This window comes from Bicyclus anynana, chromosome 22, assembly GCF_947172395.1.
Source record: "Bicyclus anynana chromosome 22, ilBicAnyn1.1, whole genome shotgun sequence".
Taxonomy (NCBI): Eukaryota; Metazoa; Arthropoda; class Insecta; order Lepidoptera; family Nymphalidae; genus Bicyclus; species Bicyclus anynana.
This window is the reverse complement of record NC_069104.1, coordinates 5,140,930-5,164,662: the sequence shown is the minus strand read 5'-3', so window position 1 is coordinate 5,164,662 and position 23,733 is coordinate 5,140,930. Positions and strand designations below refer to the sequence as shown.

The window sequence follows — 23,733 nt, the reverse complement described above, 5'->3', positions numbered from 1 at the left end:
AAACAAATTAATTTTTAAATATACGTAGAAAAACTGAGTATTAAAAATTTAACTAATATCCTAGTACTAATACGTAGTGTACATACGAGTACAGTAAAATACTAAATGTGTGTTTTTCATCTGTCTTACTAAATTGTTCTAACCTGAATACTCTTGTCTGTCTATACAGGGTGCTCGGCAGTATCACACTATCACATCACACTAATATTATAAAGGCGAAAGTTTGTGTGTAAGTGTGTAAGTGTGTAATGTTTGTTCCTCTTTTACGCTGCTGCTACTGAAGCGATTTGTCTGAAATTTGGAATGGAAATAGATTTTACTCTGGAATAACTGGCTATTTTTTCATCCTGGAAAAATCCATGGTTCCCGCGGTATTTGTGAAAGACTGAATTCCACGCGAACGAAGTCGCGGGCATCCGCTAGTGTCCCCTAATTATAAGGTGTTGCCGATTCCACTTATAGGAGACAAACTGCATAACTAATATTTTTACCTAAAAAATAAAATTTATTATACCGACTATTCATGTAACACACGCCTGTATCTATCATTGCATTTAAACTTGAAAAAATTAAAATAAGTAAAACTTGACCCCGAAAATATTAATTTTAGAACACACTTTAACATTTTTAATTAATTTTCGATAGAGAATATAATCCCAGAGTTATGGGAAATACTCCCCAGCATCCTGTTTTGAAAAATGGGAGTAGGGTAGCAAATTTCGGACGTCAGTAGAAGGCAAAATTCAACAGCCTACTGAAGGCAAGTTTGTAAATCCGCCACTGCTTGCATGAGTATTGAAAATTTAACTAATATTCTAGTAGTGCACATATAGTAAAATACTGAAATTTGCGTCACACTTTTTCATTTGTCTCACTAAACTGTTCTAACCAGAATATTCTCGTCTGTCTATATATGAAAAATGGGGATATGTTAGTGAATTTCAGTCGTCGGTAGAAGGCAAAAATTCAACAGCCTACTTGTAATTCGTAAGTTTCTAAGTCCGTCACTGCTTGCAATTGTTGGTGTATTGCGGGCCGCGTCTGATCTGCTATGATTGAACATTGATTGTATGATTAGGCACATTTCTACAGTACCACGGGCCTGGTTATTCCGTGAGAGTTTTAGAAAAATAGGATTCTTGATTATCCTCATTGTAGAGATAATACAAGAACGGATTTCATCTGACTAATATCGTAAATGGTTGGATGTGAAGGAATGGAGGAACCTGTTGGTATAAGATCCGGCATATGAAATATATACCTACCCTCATCTGTTATTTATTTGGGACTAACGGACTAGAAGCTTCCCTACCTCTACCCTACCCTACTCCTACCTCTACCCTACCCTTGAATTCATTTGTTACAAAAAATGGGAGAAATGTAAAACCACTCGACCGATTTTGTGCATACTTCCCATTAATCGATCTACTAAATAGTCCGAACAAAGCTAAAACATTTGGTTTGGATAGGTAAGTCTGAGTTGTAAAAATACAACGAAAAGTTGATTTTTATTTATATAGATAAGAAATAAATTATAGAAAATGTTCACATAATTTAATTTTCCTCAAACTCCGTCCAGTAATTTGTGCTTCATAAAGCAAAACTACACGTCTTCCATCACAAACATAATTTGAACAAGATATATATAAGAAAAAGAACATCCTGTATTATATTTCAGCAATAATACCTTTTCCTCTTAAATTAATCGATCAGCTTCATATAGATCCCACTAATATTGTAAACGCGAAAGTTTGTATGGATGTTTGGATGTTTGTTACTCTTTAACGCCGCTACCACTGAAGCGATTTGGCTGAAATTTAAATGGAAATAGATTTTACTCTGGAGGACTCCCGAAAAAAACCATGGTTTCCCGAGATTTGCGAAAACTGATGATTTTGATTATATGAATGTTTGTTACTCTTTCACGCGTCGACTACTGAACCAAATTAGCTGAAATTTGGTATTGAGATATATTATAGCCTGGATTAACACATAGGCTATTTTTTATCCCGGAAAATTCCGTGGTTCCCGACCGATTTGTGAAAAACTAAATTCCACGCGGATGAAGTCGCGGGCGTCCGCTGGTTGTGACAATATCCAAGAATCATCGAAATTTCAGAAAATTAAAATTAAATTCGCGAGCAAAGTCGCTGGGATCTGCTAGTTTTGTATAAGTGAACGTAGATGTCTAGACGTGTGCTCCACAAAAGCAGGCAGTTCGTGGACACGAGGATAAACAGTGTTTCAAAAGGCAAAATAAACGATACGCAGCTCAAACACCAGACAGTCCCATTACTGCGAACTATCAGCGCACTGTGGCCTACACTTTACAAACGTAGGTTCTTTTTTCAAATGTTTTTCTTCTCGCTTTCATGTGACCCTAGTACTTAGTTGCTCTGTAGTTGACTTTTAAGTATTTGTTTTTTCGGCTTTTGCTAATTTTTTAATTCATTTAAATTATCGAGACTAGCTGTTCCTCGCTGTTTTACCTCATAGGTATATACCTCATTTCAAAACGTAGGTTCATTTTTAATTTTTTTACCCTAGTAGCTGATTATTTGTTATATCTTAACTTGTCGACAGTAACACTTCTTTTTGTTTTTTGTTAAATTTACATAATTAAATTATAGTTACTACCTATCTACACCTCGTTATTTTACCTACGTAGATTCCGTTTCTGTTGGAACATTAGGTCTATACTTACTTACTTATGAGTATACTTTACAAAACGTAGGGATCCAGACAGTCCCATTACCACGAACTATCGGCGCACTGCAGCCCACCCTTGCCTAAACAGACAATTAAAAGTTTTTCTTCTCGTTTTCATGTGACCCTGGTACCTGATTATTTGCTGTGTAGTAATTTCAGCTACCCTCATTCATGTGACCCTGGAACCTGATTATTTGCTGTGTAGTTGACATTTCAGCTACCCTCATTCATGTGACCCTGGAACCTGATTATTTGCTGTGTAGTTGACATTTCAGCTACCCTCATTCATGTGACCCTGGTACCTGGTACCTGGTTCTGGACCCTGGTACCATACTTATTTTATGTTTTCGCAACAAAAAATTGTTTGTGTATGCTTTGGAAGTTTGGCTAAGGATGACGTAATGGTAAGACGTACGTACAATCATTTAAAAGTACTAACAGACTGACATCTGGCAGACAGTGCGTTGATGACTAAGGGATGCTTTGTACGAATCAAACCTTACCATCTACCTACCATTTTAGACTAGACCCATCAGTTGTCAGTTGATATGATTTGAAAAACACATACAAGAAAATCGGTTTCATAAAATGTCATATCTTAATTCAAATTACCTTTGGAATTCGATTCAAAACGACATTAGCATTGATAAGCATTAACTCGCATGATTCATAGCAGCCGTTCTCACCCCAGTGCGCGGTATCACCTCTCACCGACAGGGTTACAGCTCACCGCTTGACACGTAATTAAATAATGCTGCGAGTGTTCACACTAAATTCAATATCTCCGAGCAACGCCAGATCTAGTTCCGAGATCCTGGCGTCCGCTACTAACGGTCCACGAACTCGACTGGATAATAGAGCTTTATTATTCGTCTCTACATCCAATTTACAGAGTAGAAGGTACTTATGAAACATTGTACCTACCATAATATTTGAGTAAGTTAGTTATAAAATATAATATTAAGAACAACTCTTTGTGACAGCTCGTCCGGTGAGGTATTACCACCAAGTTTATTACTGCTGCCAAGCTGCGTTTCTATGTAATTATCGGTTTGTACAATATAGTTGTCAGTAAAATGAAAACACAACCCCTGGAAACTTAACATGATTCAGTTATTAATTTAGATTGATGAATGCAAAGATATAGATTATAATACGCTCCCTTACTGTAGTTAGTTAATAAAGACAATGATTTTCCACTAAACATCATGTAGACCATCTTGTTTTGCCAAGTCTGAGAAAATGTATATCTGTAATGCTTGTTTTTGAAAACTTTAATCACATATTAAAAAGTGCTTAATTCGGTTAACATTAGTGGTTATCCTTTTCCTTCCTATCTTTACAATCGTAGACTTTCCTTTTACGAGTAAACTCTAGGTAGTTTTCGAGAACGTAACGAGTTTACTCATAAGCGTTGTGTAGTAAGTGATACAGTGCTTCACAAGATCAGTTGTAACTGAACACTCTTTGTTTTCTTAGACAGTTCCCACAGAGAAAATAATTGACTGTCTGTTCAGAGAAATATCGTATTCGCACATTACTTATGTATCACTCACACACGTAATGAATCACAAGTAGGTTAAAATTACAGCCATATTCAATTTATAATAGTTCATTGTATCAACATTGCAATGCGCTTCTTATTATTGTCATCATCTATATTACTTGCCTTTATTAACTAAAGGAAAATTGACTGACTGACAATAATGCTGATTTATTGTCAGTCAAGCTAAAGCAATCAATCATGCTTGTATACTAAAATTAAGTAATTTCCCAAAGCATTTTTGGAGAGAAGAGTCAGGATTGAAAAGCCGAATCCACGAAAGCAGAAATGCTGGTATTCTGTCGTCTTACTTACTAAAAACAATAATAATATCTAAATCAATATAATGACTAGAAAACGCTTATAGGTTGTGACTCAATCCTCAGACCATATCATCTACATACGATGTGGCCGACGGAGCAGATTTATAAAAACTTCAGTAATTTTTCGTTTTATAATTTTTAATTATATTTAAATTGATACGGAGTCCTCGGTGCGAATTCAATACTCACACTAACCCGGTTTAAATAATAATTAACGTCACTATGAAAGTAAAAGTAACAGATTATGCACGACCGTTTCAATTCACACATCCACGCGCTGCCATAGATTATTTTTGTTTCAGCAAACACTTCGCATCATTTATCCTTTTAATTGAACCCTACATTAAGAGTTGGTACATTACTTAACGCGTTGTGACACGAACTCATAACTCAAGCCTTACGGACCATTATTGTAAGTCAAAATAGCGGCTATCAAAGAGAAAGCCTGCTCTCTCACATCATTCTCCCAGCTATAGTCTATGGACTAAGAGCCGGTCACCGCCAGACCATTTTTGTGAAGACTGAATGTAAAATCATTCTCCTACCGATAGCCTTTTAATGGCTCTGCTAAGTATCAGTTGGCTGCTTTGACGTCTTCTGAATAATTTCAAACCCTTGGTCATTGTAGGAAGGTTGCAAGTTCCTCGATTTTTTTACAAAATATATTTCGGTGAGTGTCCACAGGAGCAACTTTTAAACTGCTCAACCGATTTTCTTCAAACATGTCTAAGAACACTGGCAGATAAGTCTCTTTTGATACAAAAAAAAAAAACTAAATTGAAATCACTTCAATCTGTTCGGGAGCTATAGTGCCACAGACAGACTGACAGACAAACAGATATGTCAAATCTCATACCTCCTCAAGTCCTCATGATGTCATCATCATCTCCTTTCCCTTATCCCACTTAAGTGGGGACCGCAAAATATGTCAATATCCTCCATTCGTCTCTATTACTCGTCAATTCATCGACTTATCATCCACTCCCTTTATACACATTTCCTCTTTTATACACTCAAACCATCTCTTCTTTTAACTTGAACGTTTGAAGGATCCTTGAAACCTACTAACAACCTTCCAAAACAATCACGGCGCAAACTCCATAATTAGCTACCGTAATTACGCTATGGGCTGAGAGACTTTCAGTCTTTATAAAATGAGGTTTGTCTGACTCTTGCTGGCTCTCTGTGCACTGTTCTCTCACATCATTCTCCCAGCTATAGTCTATGAAGGGCCTGCAGAATTTAGAATAGTGAAAATCAACAAACGAATTTACGTCTTAATACGTTAACATAAAGTTGTAATCACTTTAGCAGGGTTTAGGTTATATTCGCTCAAGTGTGACAGGACTAAATTTATCAATTTACGAAGATTGTTCTTTGTCTTGTATTATTAACACGTTTGCGATGCGTTCGTGTTGCGATCGGTGTTAAATATTAAATTATGGTTTTGTTGCGGCTTCCATAATGTATATTACTATTTGCGTATGCGATAAGATAACTTTTGTGGTCCAGGCCATTTTTGTCGCAGGGAAATTCTGTCTTTTCCCAGGGGAACGGAAAATTCGGGGCACAGTAAAGCAGTAAAGTAAAATTAGTAAAAAACATTTCATATTAGGTATACGGTGTATTTCAATAACATTTTTATTAACACCCCTTGCAATTGAATATATTCCAAATACAATAATTATTGAATTCATTACAAATAATCTCAACACTAATTTATTTTATTATTTTATTTTTTTGAACAACCGAGTGCTTTGAAAACTTAATCTACGCTAATAACAATGTATTTAAAAAAATATAAATAAATGAAAAATTGAGTAATAGACACCTACTACATTAAACCTTATTAAAAAAAAGAAAATGTGAACTAAACCTAATTTCACAACAATTAACTTGCAGTTTAAAATCTTTTGAAAAATGGCAACATCAATAAATGAATAATTATTATTATCTCGCTTTAATTAATGACGAAATCAATATTGAATTAATTAAAGAGTATAATGGTTGGATGCTTCCATTAAAATCTTATTGTGATTTTTAAAGTAAACCTTGTTTTACCTAATATTTATTGTCAAAATAACTTCATTCAACGAATTATCGATGCATATCTTGTAGTCACTGAATATGGTTAATGATCTTAGTTATATATATGTAGGTACATACAGATCGATTTCCAATAAATTTTCAAATATGTATTCAATTCAATTGAACTGTATTCAATTTCAATCTACGAATGGGAACATTTCTACAGATACTTTACTTACTCAGATTTGAAATATCCATTAAATTCATTCAAAACTTCAATGTTATATGACTCTTATCGTTTCGGAAGCTGTGATAGCCAGACCTCCGCTATTATTAAAGCTGGAAGTTTATCAACACGTGCTCCTATCAAAGTTAAACATGGTAGGCGACTATGAAGCTTGGACCATGGTGGCTTAAAGAGGTATGCAAACTTTATGACGCTGTGCAATACAAGATTTTAGGTATGGCGCGGCGGCGGCAGGGAACAACTCCGCGCGCGTTGATTTTAGATTACTTTATATATGACCTACACATCGCACACACATCGTAGCGACATCGCAGTTTATATCCGAGACGTCATAAAGTTTGCATTAAACTGTAGCAGGTTTCCTAACACAATAGTTCAAGTATGAAATGTATTTTTTATTTGACATAATGATAAACCATATCCCAGTCGCCGGGAACCTACTTCGTGGCGACATTCACTATAGAATATTTTTATTATATACTTGTAGGTACGAATATATTAAAAAAAATAGCTTTGTATTTAGATGATTGTGAATCCGGATCCTTGAAACTTGTTATGTCGCAGAACCACTACAACCTAAACTCTGTAGATCTCTATCGCATTAACATTGATAGGAGCATAGGCTGAAAAAAAATCAGCTTTTATGCTAGTCACTCACTATCCAATAACTTCACGCGCCTGCAGCACTAGCTGCAGGACATCCGATAAAACTGATCGTGTGTTGATCTTTAAACGCATGCCATCTTGCAGATCGCGATCAACATACGATCAGTTTCATATAAACTTATTGGATGGTGAGTGGCTAGCATTATAAAGTCACGAAGGTGTGGCTATGACAGGCTCTCAATATAGTAAGTTAACACGAGATTATAAATATCTAAGTAAGGTTTAAAATAGTACTAGCATTTATAGACGTAAAACAAAATTGAATTTTGGTATTTATAATTACTTTACATAATTATTTTTAAAGTGTTATTGAAAGGAACTAGCAAATGTCTTATATTATTATAATATAATAATAATTATTGTGAAAAAAGAAATTCTTTGTAAAAGTTTATAGACGTTTACTATCTATAGAATGTGTAGATAATACATAATAATGACGACTCAAGGTATTTACTAACTATGAAGTATGTTTTAGCCCATTACATCTTTTATAACTTAAGGGCAGCGCAAACCAATCAGAACATAACTCCAGCCACGATCTTGATTTATTTCTTGCATACTATTTACATTTGATTTGATATTCTATGAAAGAAGAATTTAAGCAGTATTTTACAAATTATTTGCGCTGACCCTAACGTGACGTAATTTTTTGACAATATTCAACATCCGATTCAATATAAAGTACAGTTAAATCATTAAATTACTTTGAAAGTAATTATCAAATCACACAATTTAAATTATTTAAAAAATGATTTTAAATTAATAATAAATAATTATTATTTATCATCCCTATCTCCAAATTTCTGCACTTTTTATTGTATCGGATGTAAAATATTTTACAAGAAAAAAGACATTGAACATTGTCTTTTATTTTCATTGTTTTACCTAATTATTAATAAAAGTGCAAATGTTTTATTAATATAATTTAGCAAGAATGCAAATTATTAATCTACAATATAAATAGTATACTTACTATTATTATGAACAATAAATTCATAATAGACATAGCGAATAAAAAAAATGTGAGGAACATATTTATTACACTGACAATAATAATATCTGCTAATAATAATCAAATAACATTAACAATTTTGGTAATACAAATTAAAAATTAATAAAATTTTCAAATTATATAATTACAATTAGTTATTGTTCTTAATGCTTATAATATGCATGTAATAGTAAACTCTTAAGCGATAGTAATATGGCTAAGAAATAATTTTAACCCTTTTTTGTTAAAATAACTAATATTGTCAATGGCACCATTACTTCCCGTAGGTGTAAATATGCTAATTTAGTTAGAACACTTAAATTTTATGTGGAGTGATGCCTCTTATATATAGGTATACATTATTTAATCGTTTAAATCAACTGCTAAAATCAACAAATACAGAAAGCATCATTAATAAAAAATTCTTAGTTAAAATGTAAAAAATAATGAACTTTTTGTCACGATTATTTGCTTAAATCAACAAAATTTGATTGAACTTGAACATTCAAGATTATTTAAAATTTTACTAAATTGACAATTTTGATTTATTTGTAAGTAAAAAATAAATTATTGTAAAACGGAAAATTTCACGTGCTAACGACGTAAGAAAACATTGATGAGAAATAACATACGTTTATGCATTAAATTGAGTTATCAACACTGAATTACGAGTATCATTATTTTGTATTATTTAAAGAACAAGTTAATTAAATATTAATTTTTGTATTTGTTTGTAAGACTTAGTAGTTTAGACTACTAAGTCTTACAAACAAATACAAAAAATAATATTATTAAATAAAGATTTTTTTTCATTTTCATTTGATAAGCTAACTTCAGCCGATTGCGCCTCTCTGTCGCTTGTTCCGCGCTATTGCACGCTCGGCTTATAAACGTTTTTTTTTTCAGGAATGTGACACTTTTTCGTGCGTTCAACCGGCATTTATCTATTTATAAGACGTTATCACATTAAATAAACAAAGGTTTATTACCACTTACAATTAAAAAGGCATCACAATATTTAAATTTCGTAGTTATAGCATAAAATTATAAGAAACCATAGGCCAAAATGTAAGTCTTACGCGTTTTTTTATCATTGAATCTTTTTTATCTATTATTCTATCTGACTACATAGCTCGTTCAAAAATTCTTACTTTTAATAAATAAGGGAAAACTTTCAAAAAATAATCACTTCATCAGATAAAAACCCGTTTATCCGAACTTTTACAATTAAAATAAAATCCTAATATTGTATTATGGCACTGATTAAAGTATTATTATAATAATATAAATAACGTTTATTATATAAACGCTACTAGTTTCTCGTTGTTTAGTAATAATTATTAATAAATTATAATATATTCCTCTTTGATAAAACAAAAATGACAAAATAAATTTATTATTTATATAAGTAATAATAATTTATATTTATTCTATCTATGCATTTAAACAGTTAAGCTGCGTTATTAAAAAATGTATTACTTAAATGAACATTATTTCTAATTGACTTATTATTTATTGACTAACAAAACTAAAAACATAATAACAAATCAAAACAATTATTTTATGAATAAATTGTCTTAGAATACTAAATGCACATTAAATGAAAACATTTAAATTATTTCACTTGATGCTTAAGCTAAAATTAAGACTTTTTATGCTGTATAAGTGAACACTTTGAAAATTAATAACTGTGTAGTACAATATTTTAATTAAATTATTGCGTAATTTAATAATAGTCGAAACTTCGATCGAATAAAGCGCCCTTCCTTCAAATTTTTAAAAAAAACCAAACTATCTACTCATCACTACATCATTTTTGCAATCATCTAACATTGTGTTTTCTACGAAATGGCATAGTTTTCGTCATTTGACGTAAAGTGACTTTAGTATAGTAGTGGTAGTAGCAAGTAATAAGTTTATTTTAACGAAAAATGTATATTTAAATTAATTTTGTTGAAATAATCATGGTTATTTCAACAATTATTGTAAAAACATAAAATCACTGCCACTTGATGTGAAAGGGTGCAGTCAAGGTCAGTTCGGTGAAATAACTATGTTAGATGATAGCGTAAATGAAAATACGATGAAAAACGATGTTTTAGCTCATTGTTTAGATGGTCGACTGAGATAATAGGTCCGCAATTGATACGATTTATATACAACTATTTGATTTGTAGCTCATCGTAAAATAGCTTTCTGAAAAGTGGCAATTGAAAAAAAAACCATTTACGATTTTTCATCAGATGTTCTCTTGTGTGTTTTTAATTTCAATAACCAGTATTATCAGAGCAGAGTAGAAATCAAAAGAAATATTTACTTGTAGATGAGTCAAGTTTTTTTTTTTAAATTTTAGCTATAACGTCTGATTTGTATTTAATATCATTATGTTGCCCATTGAAGATATTTAAATAAACATATAATGCAAGAAGGTTATAAATTATTACAACCTTTTTACAATAATTTTAAAGATTACCTTAGATTTTTAATCTAAGAGAAAACGTTTAGCAAGAGCACACAATCGCTCAAATCAATATTACTTATGCCTAATATCATCAATTCCATACTTATAAACTTATTTTCATTTGGCGGCTTTCATATTTTTTTTAATTTAACTAGTATTTTATAATATTAAAAATTATTTAATATCTAGAACAATATTAAGAATAAGAAAAAAATAACTAATTTAATTCAAAAATAGTATAATAGACTAAAAATAAAACCACTAATTTCGTAGGCCGATATCGAAACACACTTTCGCGAGTAGTAAATTCATTTCATTACAATTTGAATAGATTAAATGAATTACTATTACTATGCATTGATTTCACCAATACAGGTAAAGACAAGGCACGCAAATCAACTTTTTCTACAGCGTTTATTCACATATTATATATTATAGTACATAAGTAGTAGATCTGGCATAAGAAATATATACCCATATCTGTTATTTATTAAAGATAAGAAATAAACAAAAGACACATTGCAAAGTGTTGCCTTGTTAAATTGCGGCCGGATAATTAAATAAATTATTTTTTTTAAATAAATTTATTTAACCTACATCCCTCGTTGGTTAGAAAGCTTACACTAGTTAAAAGAATATACCCAGCAAAATTGATAACGTAAAGGTTTCCTGCTTTCCCTGCAAAGTGTGGGATTGTCAGATATAAACAGATCAGTAAATGTTATTTTCGAGGAAATTTACCCTCATCATTTATTTAGTAGTATACTTTTATCAATTGAAGCCTCTTTTTATGAATAATTTAACTGTATTGAGCTGCCTTTTTAAAAGTTGATCTAGTTCATAGTTTCCTAAATTTTGCATGTAAAATTTATCCGGCCTCAATTTAACTAAGCCACCTATTTGCAATGTGTCTATGTGAATATAATTTATTATTTATTTATCATCACTAATAAATAACAGATGAAGGTATCTTCTAATGCCAGATCTTAGACCATGTAGAAAGTTCGTTTAATTTGACGCAACATTAATATATTAGGACCTAAGCATTGAATTAGTTTGCGCAATGAGAGACAATTACTATACTATGACTGACAATAACATTCGTAACATTTATTTAATTTTACATTTTTATAGATCGTAACTTTATCGGACGTACTAGCCGCCGGTTTCTGAAACGTTAACTATAAATGAAGTTTGTTAGTTAAGATACAAAATAAAAGTATGCTTTCTATTAAAGGTACACAATGTTTGTTGTACCACAAATAAACTGATGATCTCTCCAGCTTCGGAATCCCATACCTATTATTATATGATTTTTTGCAGTTTATTTAAGATAATGCGCACAGATGTCCTTATATTTAATATCAAGTAACAGACTTTGGCAATTCGATCAAGCAAACATTAACTGATACTATACTATACGATATATAACTTTTTAAAAACTATAAAATTGTTATTTTAACATATTGATGTTTATTAATTTAATAAGGATTTTGTTTTTGCAACTATAAAAGTGATGATAGTTTTGAAATATTTATAGTTTAATAAACCTTTCAGAAACAGGAAACCTCCGTACTTTTTATTTATTTATAACATACAATTGATTCCATAAAACATTCAAGTGCGCATAAATATTTCAATAATGTATTTATCCAATCAATGAATTCTTTATTATATACACAACCAAAGTAAAATTCGTTCAAATATCAATGAAATTTCCTATTGTTTTCTGATAATGTAAAAAGCTATTTTACAATACACTAAAAAGCTGCACATTTTAGTTTACAGCCTGTTTCGTATTCAGTATGGTATTGTTTAACCATTAGACATATCTAGGCTATGTTCTACAGTTCATTTTTTATTTATATTTATTTTATTATTGTTTTACAGATTTTATTAATAATTGTAATTACATTTTCTTTCGAAGAGATATCCTGCGATGAATGGTTACATGTATTTTCCTGTAACATTTAAATTATTTTAGTAATTTATTTAAAACAATAACATTTTGGATGGGGCGAAACACATATATACTTCAATACTTTTTTAGTATTAGTACTAAGTCTTAGAAAATAATTTGTGTAATTTTGAAAGTCAATTTTGTTGGGGTAACGTATTCGTATATATTTGTAACTGGAGAAGGTCAAATAAGTATAATCAAATTATTAAGTAAGGAAGTATATTTGAGGTAATGTGTAAGTATTTAAGTGAAAGTGTAAAATTATTAAAAAAGTAAAAGTCTTTGTTACTTAAGATTTATATCAAAAACTGCGTTTCTATTGCCTCTAAATACATGTAATCTAAAATAATGTGTTTGAAAATGATCCCAACAGAATATGTGAAAGTGATCTAAGTGAAGAGTATATAAGTGTATTATTGTATCAGATGAGTATTACAGTGCAAACCTGCTTAAAACACTTTTCATAGAATGAGGGAAATACAAAATTTATTGAAACAAAGTAATTTTTCGATTTTAATTTAATTTAGGCTATAAAAATATATCTTACCTAAATGTTAATGCATTAAAATTTAGGACTTACCTTATTTACCAAATTGTTATAAAAGGTTTACATGAATGAGATTCACGAATATATAAAGCCTTACTAAACATTTAGAATTACCTAAATATAAAATATAGTCGTTTAAGTTCTAATATCGCGTAGGTTTTAACATTCTTATGCCCAAACTTTAACTTTTGAATCAAAAAATTGTCATAGAAATGTCTAATAAATTAGTAACTGAAGCCGCAGTATCCACTGAATAGCATAACTAATAAAATAACCCATTTAAATAGTGTCATAGTATTAAATCAAAATGCCATCGTAAAATTTAAATATTTGTCTGTTGCTAATTTAGGCTTACTCGAATAACTGTTAGAACTTAAGCGACAAATTATACACACATTTACCTTATATTAAAGCAAATCTACAAGCATTAATCATATAGAACAAAAAAGAAGGAAAGAAGAAGAAGAAGAAGAAGGTCTATTAGACTTACAATTATTATGAGTAATAGTTGCAGTAGCATTGCCGGTAACAGCTGGTGGGATTACGCCGGTCATAGACGGAGTGCCACGATTACGAACTAACCAAACATTTGTTTAATGTTATCACCTGCAAAGAGCCGTAAGCAGAACATACGCCACGAAGCATCTAGCTACTACCATCTCTATGTTCAATTTTGAACATATGATATGGAATATGTGCATAAAATTAAATCATAAACAAAAAACGTCTCCGACACCTGACTGAAGGTTATACTTTACAGAAGAACCTATAGAGTTACTTAAAATCTCCCTTAATTTTGTGGTGGCGGTCATTAGATTTGAAATTTGTCATAGCCCTCAATATGGGTATCAAATACATCTTGAGAGATGTTTAAGTGAAAAATTTGTAATCCGCCATTTCGTGACAGCGGTCATCTTGGAATGATTTTTAACACATACACAACACACACACATATACACACATGCACGCACGCACCCACAGGCGCGTCAAACTTATAACACAACAAGCTGTTTCTACGTCGGGTGTTAAAATGCGAAACGAAACTAAACAGTGCAGCGGAAACGGAAATTGCTCCTTTTTTTAAAATTACAAGAAAGAAAAATGTAATTGTTATGATTTATGACTATGACAGACTATGACATTGTAAACTTGATCTAATTAATATAATGATGGTAATTTATGTTAAATGACACTCGCGTTTTTTTTAATATAATTTGATTTTATGCACACATATCACAATGTGTAGATAGAAAAGGAAAGTGTTTCCAATTAGAACGAACGAAAAACAGTAGATGAGTTACTATAACCAAATGTGATTATAAGAAACTTTAGAAAGAACTTCAGAAAGCAAATCGAAGCAACCTAAACATTGCGGTCCTAGAAAACTAAAAAATTTAATGTTAACGTTTTTATCTAACCAATAACCATCCTAACAAACACCTAAAAAACCAAAACCATAAAGTATTTTTTTATATATAGGTACATAACATTTTTTAAGATACTCACATGACAATAGTCATACTAATTTCCGATGATAGAGATGAAATTTGTTAATTAAATTAATGTTAACAATATTTACAAAAAAACTTACCATTATAATTTTGAAAATTCAATACAAATTTCATCTATATAAATACAGGTACGATTATATATTAGCCACGTACATAAATGTTACATCTAATCTCAGTAATTCTAAGACTCAATCACTTGACAACAACGACTTTTAACGTAACAAAATCACAAACATATAAATACTCACCAAACAGTAGGCCTATTATAACGATTCCAATGACCCCCATTATGATCATCATCTGTAACATTACAATTAATAATTACTACAAGTATATTTTTATCTATGTATAAGTATAGTAAACAAAATACAATATATCTTCAGATATTGCGTATTTTGTATTGTATAATATGACAACTTGAGATTTTAGATTGTATAAAACCTTCAACGTTTTTGATCAATTGAAACGAAACATGGTTATTAAAAATCTAAATTGTATTTATGATTTTTTAATTTTACTTTCAAACTAATCCCAACGCACTAACTTTCCAATTGGTCAAAAACCTAAATTATTACAATTTAAATTTTCTAAATTTTCGTTAGAAACTAACTTAAAATCAGTCAGACCAGAAAGTCTCTTAATCTAATATTATTTATTATATTTGTTCTAAGCCAAAGTTACCTTTAGATTTTGCAACCAAAATTTGTTTTTCAAACTCTTTGCCTGCTGTTCAAACTGAGACGCACCTTGCTGAAGTGCATCTGAAAATAAAATTATTTATTTATTTATTTCATTTATTTATTATTTTACAAAAACACACAAACATACAAATTAAGCCTAACCATAGTGCAACACAAACAACAGTTGGTTTTAGATAAATTATATTAATAAACAGGTATTAGACCTTGCTTTTATTTATGTGAATTATCATAATTAATAATATGCTTTTGTGTAGTCTTATGAAGATCATTTATTAGGTCTTCATGGTTTATTTCAAGAAATACGACATTATAAATATTGTAGTTTGATGTTCTATACTAAACATATTAAATTATTAAATTTTTCACTATGTGTCACATTCAAATGTTTGTGAATTTGAAAATACCTAGGCCACTTGGATAGTTTTGAGATTTGGTTACTAAACTGCCAATCATAAATATTTTTTCGAGACTTCTTCATACACCAAGTTCCAAGCTTGAATTAGTTGGATGGCATTGGAACACCGCTGCAATTTTCGTTTATCTTTCATCAATGAGCCGAGTACAATACTACAGTATGTGAGATTAGGACTGTAGAAAGCTCAAGTAGAATCAGACAATGTAGACCCTACATTGTCTGATTCTACTTTAGCACTTCTAAGGGCCTAGTGGCAGTTTGATGCTGTGACGATTGCGTTAACGTGAACGCGAATTTCTATGGAATTAAAACAGCGCCATCTAGTAGCACTACTGCACAACTGTTTCAATTTAATATAAATTCGTAGTAAATTCGCGTTTATGGTAACGCGATAGTAACAGTATGAAAATATTGAAAACTCCCACTAGGCACACTGTACATTGTAGAACATAATTCCTACAAAACTGCGTTAATTCTGAAATTTAAAATTAATTAAAAATTACCTAAAAAAGGTAGATAGAATTATTTTTATACTTGCAACTTACTAATAATAAGATGTACTAGTGTCTTTTAATAGATAGACATGCTATATTAGATAGTTTTACGAAATCTCAACACTTTCCTAGTCAAAAGCTAGTAAAACAATAGCTTCATTACCTGCCCTGTCATCCAATTCTGATAACTTTGCATCTCTGTCAAGCACCTTCTCAACATTTGTTTTCATTATGTCAACCACCTAAAAATATAAATAATTGCAGAATAAATAAAAACCCTTATCCACATTGAAAATAGAATTTACTTCAAATAGTTTATATATTCTTCCTTGGGCACATGAACAAAATATACATTCATAACCACATTTGTTTAAATATTATGAAGTAATTTTTTCTTATAAAAATTATTCAAAATAAAAGCAGACTTGGTTTATGCATCATAATCATCATTATCAGTAGATGGACGTCTTTTTTTTTCTTTTTTATTCTTTACAGGTTAGCCCTTGACTATAATCTCACCCAGCGCCGGACCGAGGTAAATTTTAGAATGGAGCGAGATCCAGTGATGGCGCCTTTCCTATTTGCTCCTAACATTATATACTAACTAGCGGACGCCCGCGACTTCGTCCGCGTAAAAATTGATGTAAACTTCTCTCCCCCTACCCTAACCCTACCCGTACCCTATCCATACCCTATCCTACCCTACCCCTACCTTACTCCTACCCCACCGCTAACGCTAACCCTACCCTCCCCCCACCTCCCCCCTACCCTAACCCTAGCCGTACCCTATCCATACCCTATCTTACCCTACCCCTAATCTACCCCTAACCTAACCTAACCCTTCCCTACCCCTACCTCTCCCCTACCCTAACCCTACCCTACCCGTACCCTAGCCCTACCCTACCTTACCCTACCCTACCCCTATCCTACTCCTCCCCTACCCTATACCTTCCATATCCTTCCACTACCTCTACCTTGCCCCTACCCTACCTTATCCCTACCCTATCCTAAATTACCCCTACCCTACCTCTATCCTACCCCTTCCCTACCCCTATCCTATCCCTACCCTCAGCAAAATTGATCCAGCCTTTTAAACATGGTGCAATGACCAAAAGACTATAATTTCCCAAGCGACTTCTATGCTAATACTATAAAGAGGTAAAGTTTGTGTGGTTGTCGGGGGTAATCTCTGGATCTACTGGACCGATTTGGAAAATTCTTTTACCAATAGAAAGCTACATTATTTGCGAGTGTCATAGGCTATGTTTGGTCCTCATATTCACACGGGAACGGGAACCACGTAATTGAAACGGCGGGGCGTCATATAGCGGCATTTCTGCGACTTTTAGAAATTTTGTATTATCTCAGAAACTTTATAACTAATTAACATACTGTAAAGGGCAAATCTTATCTCTATAATATCCTTGTGATTATTAAATAATTTATTTTGATAAGGATTTAAGTTTAGTTGTGTAAATAATGACGTAAACCTTAGTTAAAAATTTAAATAATTTATTAAAGTACTAAAGGTACTATATCTGCTAAAATATAAAAGATAGATATATGATGTCGCGGACTTTTTTGTAGAACTTTTAAAGGTTCAAAAAGCCTCCATACATGAATTTCAGTTATACGCAATGGTTGAGGCAGCGCATGCGAATAAGTAAGTTTTTCGGTCCGACCTGTAAGAGAAAACCCGCGATAAATCAGTAGTTATATATGACAGAAATATAAAATATAGCCTATAGCACTCCCCGATAACGTAGCATTCTACTGGTGAAAGAATTTTTAAAATCGGACCAGTAGTTCCGAAGATTATCCCATTTCAAAGAATTGTTACAAACTTACAAACTTACAAACTTTACCTCTTTATAATATTAGTATTGATATAATGTTAATTAATTATATACTAATATAATGTTAGGAGCAAATAGGAAAGGCGCCATCACTGGATCTCGTTCCATTCTAAAATTTACCTGTATATACCCGGGTTAAAATTAACGCACTCCCTGCACCATAGGTAAAGAAAGACGCCTCTATTAGAAGTAAATTCACGCACGTTGCTTTCATCTCTTCGCTTTAAATATAGGCGATCGAAAATAAATTTATTTATTTTCGATCTTGTCTTTACCATTTCGGCGCCCCCTAGGATTTGGCGCCTGGAGCGACCGCTCCGTTCGCCGTATGGACGGTCCGGCCCTGATCTCACCTGATGGTAAGTGATGATGCAATATTTAAGATGGATTCGGGCTAACTTGTTAGGAGGAGGATTAAAATCAACACTCCCTTCGGTTTCTACACAGCATCGTACCGGAACTCTAAATCGCTTGGCGGTACGTCTTTGTCGGTAGGGTAGTAACTAGCCATGGCCGAACCCTCCAGCCAAACGAACAGCCAAAGTTACTACTGGACACGAACTTTTTGTAAGGACTTCCAAATATCATGGTTTCGAGCCGCATGCTTTCAGCGACCTTCCTTGTAACTAACTTCTTGTCATCGGTCTACTCTCATGGTATGACGACCACAACTTAACATCAGGTGAGTTCGCAGTCAAGGGTCAACTTGTCAAAGAACATTATTCAAAAAAATAAAAGTCCACCACCGCGCTTTCCTATGCGATTACACCATTCCAGAACTAAAGTATAGATATTGTATAATTTGCCTTTTATAAGCAACCTTATCAAAACTTGATACGAGTCCTGCGATAAAATCGAATTAATGACTTGAACACTCTTGTTTAACCTCCACTACAGGTATGCACCCTTTAAAAAAACAAACGAAAAAAATCGAAAATATTCACACCTTGATTCCCTTCCCACTAGTTGGAAAAGATTATATTAGGATTGGGAACATCGGTGGGGCGGGGATTGAACCACCGCCCCTTAGTGATGAGTCCGACCGCTTTACCGTTGAGCTATTGAGCCTCTATACAGAACTATATGAAATAAACATAAAAAAAAAAAAAAAAAACATACATACAGCCGAACGTAGAACCTCCTCCTTTTTGGAAAAGTCGGTTAAAAATGCATTCCACTTTAAGCAATCAAATATCTTTTAAATTCTCAAACAAACCTCATCGACTTGAGCCTGCGTTTGCTGCAGCCTCCTCTGAGCAGCAATCTGCTGAGGTGTACGAGGTCCTCCGATGATCTCTCCATCTGGTCCGGTCTGAGGTTCTGCTGGGGCTAAGCCACCGGGTGTTCCGCCTTCCGCCGCCCTGAGAATACAACGGAATTGTGATCAACATCATCATTAACAGCAGCTGGACATCCACTGCTTGACATAGGCCTCTTGCACAGTCTTCCAAACACCACGGTTTCGAGCTGCCAGCATCAAGCGGCTCTTTTGATGTCTTCGGTCCACTTAATTGAGGATCGACCAACACTCTTTCTGGTGCGGAATTGCCATGCCAGCACCTTGGGAAGCCAATGTCTATCGGCTCTTCAAGGTATGTGGCCTACCCATTGCCACTTCAGCTTCGCGACTCGCTGAGCTATGTCAGTGGTTTTGATTCTTCTGCGAATCTCCTCATTTGTGATTAAATCACGCAGAGGAACGCCAAGCATAGCTCACTCCATCGCCCGCTGAATGATTTTGAGCATTCTTCTGTGGCTTTTTTAAAGAAAATTTTAATAGCAGTCCGGATTTGGGAAATTGATATTTTAACACTTTGGTGATGTTCTCCCAACCACCTCTCATTATACCTACTTGTAGTTTGAAAATATGAGGGAAACAGACAAAAAAAAACCGCCAATAACTACTCGAACATACCAGTTCCAAATATTGTGAATACACTAACGTAAACACAGTAACAACTACACAGATAATATCTTACACACAAATTTTTCATCAAAATAGGGCTCGCCGGTTCATAGTGATACGAATACAGATTATTTGGCAATTTATTTTTATTTATATATAAATAACATACATTTCATATACCATTGTAAGTTAAGGCAAACTCTGCAAATGCAAAGTAATTATTAAAGGAAACATGGTTAAAATATTGGCTTTCCGCCAAACGATGGAAGTAGGCCATCAAACACTTCTCGAGTAAGCCAAATACATATATGTTTGTCGATTTAGATCATCATCATTATCAACCCATATTCGGCTCACTGCTGAGCTTGAATCTCCTCCCAGAATTAGAGGGGTTAGGGCAATAATCCATCACGTGGTTGGCAGATTTCACGCACGCAGAGAATTAAGAAAATTCTCTGGTATGCATGTTTCCTCATGATGTTTTTCCTTTACACACACATACACGTGATATTTAATTTCTTGAAATGCGCACAACTGAAAAGTTAGAGGTGCATTCCCCGGACCGGATTCGAACCCATACCCTTCAGAATCGGAGGCACAGGTTATATCCACCGGGCAATCACGGCCCCTTGATTATGATTAATCACTTTAAAAATATGTCATGCAAAATTATGTTTAGAATTTATATAAGCGATTAAAATTATTTATTTAATTATTTTAATTAATTAGAATTCTTGAGGCTCAGAGCTGATTAGTTAAAATTGATCGAAGTTTTCAAAATCAAAATAGGTTCGAATCGATTCAAATTTCTTATAAAATGTAAGTTTGGTAAAGCCTTTTGAACACTGCCTACTTCATACAAATCAGTATAGCCGTTCAAAAAATATAAGGTAAGCATAAGTATTACCATTCACCATAACCCTCAGGAGTTCCGAGGTATAAACCCTTATTGACTCCTCTATCTAACATCAGTGCAATAATAAAAGATAACAGTGACAGCTTATATCAAGCTATCTGGGTTATAGAATATCTATTCCTTACGTCATATTTAGTACAAGTTAAGTATAAATCTAATCTAAGTTTAATTTTGTTTCTTTTACAGATTGATTGGAGCAAGCAAGTGTAAAATGCAATTTTATTTTTTATAGTTAACTGGACGGAGTTCGTTAATCCGTCTATAAAACTTGTTTTCTTTCTTGGACTTGTTTTCCATATTTAAATTTAATCCAATACGTGGAATTTTCACTGAAATTTAATTATAAAACACTTTTCAAATAACACTGCACGTGTTATTTGAAATGTGTCCCCAGTAGTCAGGTATATCAATAATGGATTATGAGTTTCTCCTTCTGCAACCCGACACATACCTACATATTTAAATAGCTTGATCGATACACGGTGTCACAAAAGATCATAGTTTATATACAAACTAGCGGACGCCGGCGACTTCATTCGCGAGAAGATCGATGTAAGGTTTCATTACCTATATATTTTTAGAAAAGAAATATAGTAAGTTTTCCTTAAAAGATAGATACAGACTACCGCGGACTTTAAAAGATAGATACAGACTATCGCGGATTTACAAAAAAGAAATATTCCGCCGTGCATGTTTTTTTTATATGACCAAAGTAGCGTTTTCAATGAAAGCTCCTAGGTGGCTTGAATTTTTCCGACACTTAATAATCATATTTTTTATAAGTATACAGAAAATTCCAAAAGTTATGTACAAAGACCTAATAAACCTCTCAATGTATTGGTGAAAAACCGCATGAAAATCCATTCAGTACAGAACAGAGAGACCTACAGACGCGGCGAAAGATTGTTTCATAATATGTATTTATAGATTGCTATATTTTTTTTACCACTGCGAACGTTTGCTAAACTATTTTATATAATAGCACGAACAATAACAAATAATTTAATATTTTTTTATGGTTATATCAAATAAGTATGACACTATGATTCAAAAATACCTTACAAACTTAACTTACATATTTTTAAAGCAATATCTTGGAATTTATTGTTGGCAACAAATTTGCCGTAGCATAGAGAGCTTTTACAATTTTTTTTATACAATGGCACGAACAAATTATATTGACAGCCATTTTAGTTTGTGTTAAATTTTATGCAAGGTATGAAACAAATATTTCTAGAATATAGTGATACTAGTTGGTTAGTTTGTCGACTGTTTTCAGGGCACATAAATAATTTATGTAGGTGTCACCATTTTTCTTATAGCGGTTACAGATTTTACCAATCTATTTTATATGAAAATGGCACGATGAAAATCAAATGAGTTGTAGTTCAAGAAATATGATACAATTTTCTAAAGATATCCTTATAAATGTATCACTTACATATTTCCAAAGCACTTTTAAATAAAACTAGGATTGATAGGCTTACTCCTATAAGCCGTAGCATAGAGAACTTTTACTGATTATATTTTTATTTAACTAAATATGTTGCAAGTTATGAATAAAATATTTTCAAGACACCTAGAGTGATATTATTTATTTAGTTTCTCGGCAGTTTCCAGGACACTTATAAATAATATAAGTAGGTGGCACCATGTTTGTCATGGCGCTATAAGATTTCACTAATCAATTTTATACAGTGGCACGATCATAAACAAATGAGTTCATGAAATAAGTTTAAATTTTGTCAAAAATCCTTACAAATATATCACTTACAACTAGGATTGTTGGCAGTAAATTAGCCGTAGGATAGAGAGCATTTAATGACCTTTTTTATAATGCCACGAACAAAAGAAAATTACATTGACAGCCATTTTAGTTCGTGCTATTAAAAAAAATATGATTCAAGGTGTGAATCAAATATTTCTAGAATAGGTACTTATAATGATATTTGTTGATTAGTTTATCGGCAGTTTCCAGAACACTTATAAATAATATAAGTAAGTGACACCACGTTTGTCATGATGCTATGAGATTTTATACAGTGGCACGATCATAAGCAAATGAGTTTTAGTTCATGAAAAATGATACGATTTTCCAAAAAAAAACTTAAAAGTATCACTTACATATTTCCAAAGCACTTGTAAATAAAACTAGGGTTGTTAACAGCAAGCTAGCGGCGCAGGGAGCTTTTACTGACGCGCGCTTGCCGCAAAGCGACTGGCATGGCCGCAGTAACGTCGCGCACAAATGTGTTACGTTCACAGCTTTTGAGTCTGCGTCATGGTGGAATTAGGTCGGTTTTTGGTGGTCCTCGTACCGCTTGGCTTATGGAGTGAGAGATATTTTAACCCACTTTTATTAGTTAGGTTGCTTTCAAAATTTCATTCATATACGAGAAATAGCGTGGATTTTTAAAAATATCTGGATTTTTATAATGAAAAACAAACTTCAATAAAAT

The 23,733-nt window shown here is 32.5% G+C and overlaps 1 protein-coding gene across 3 annotated transcripts; it reads right to left on the bottom strand.

The window, feature by feature from the left end:
* Positions 1-7,239: 7,239 nt before the first annotated feature.
* On the bottom strand, positions 7,240-23,530 carry LOC112052387 (neuronal synaptobrevin-like). 3 transcript variants are annotated; one of them, XM_024091427.2, is made up of 7 exons: positions 23,399-23,530; positions 19,669-19,813; positions 16,760-16,838; positions 15,668-15,747; positions 15,235-15,286; positions 13,966-14,081; positions 7,240-12,929 (listed from the first exon to the last, which is right to left on the bottom strand). In XM_024091427.2, coding segments are annotated over exons 1-6 (387 nt in total). In that variant the 5' UTR covers positions 23,401-23,530; the 3' UTR covers positions 7,240-12,929; positions 13,966-14,052. The 3 variants fall into 3 exon arrangements, with proteins under 3 accessions (XP_023947195.1, XP_023947193.1, XP_052744382.1); XM_024091425.2 differs by having other exon boundaries at positions 13,966-14,052; XM_052888422.1 differs by lacking the exon at positions 23,399-23,530 and adding an exon at positions 22,716-22,740 and having other exon boundaries at positions 13,966-14,052.
* Positions 23,531-23,733: the final 203 nt, after the last annotated feature.

Coding starts and splice junctions, on each gene's coding strand:
- LOC112052387 (XM_024091425.2), bottom strand. Junction 16,839..19,668: donor CGCAGGCTCAAGTCGATGAG/GTTTGTTTGAGA, acceptor TTATATTTTTAG/GTGGTTGACATAATGAAAAC. Junction 15,287..15,667: donor TTTGGTTGCAAAATCTAAAG/GTAACTTTGGCT, acceptor GTAATGTTACAG/ATGATGATCATAATGGGGGT.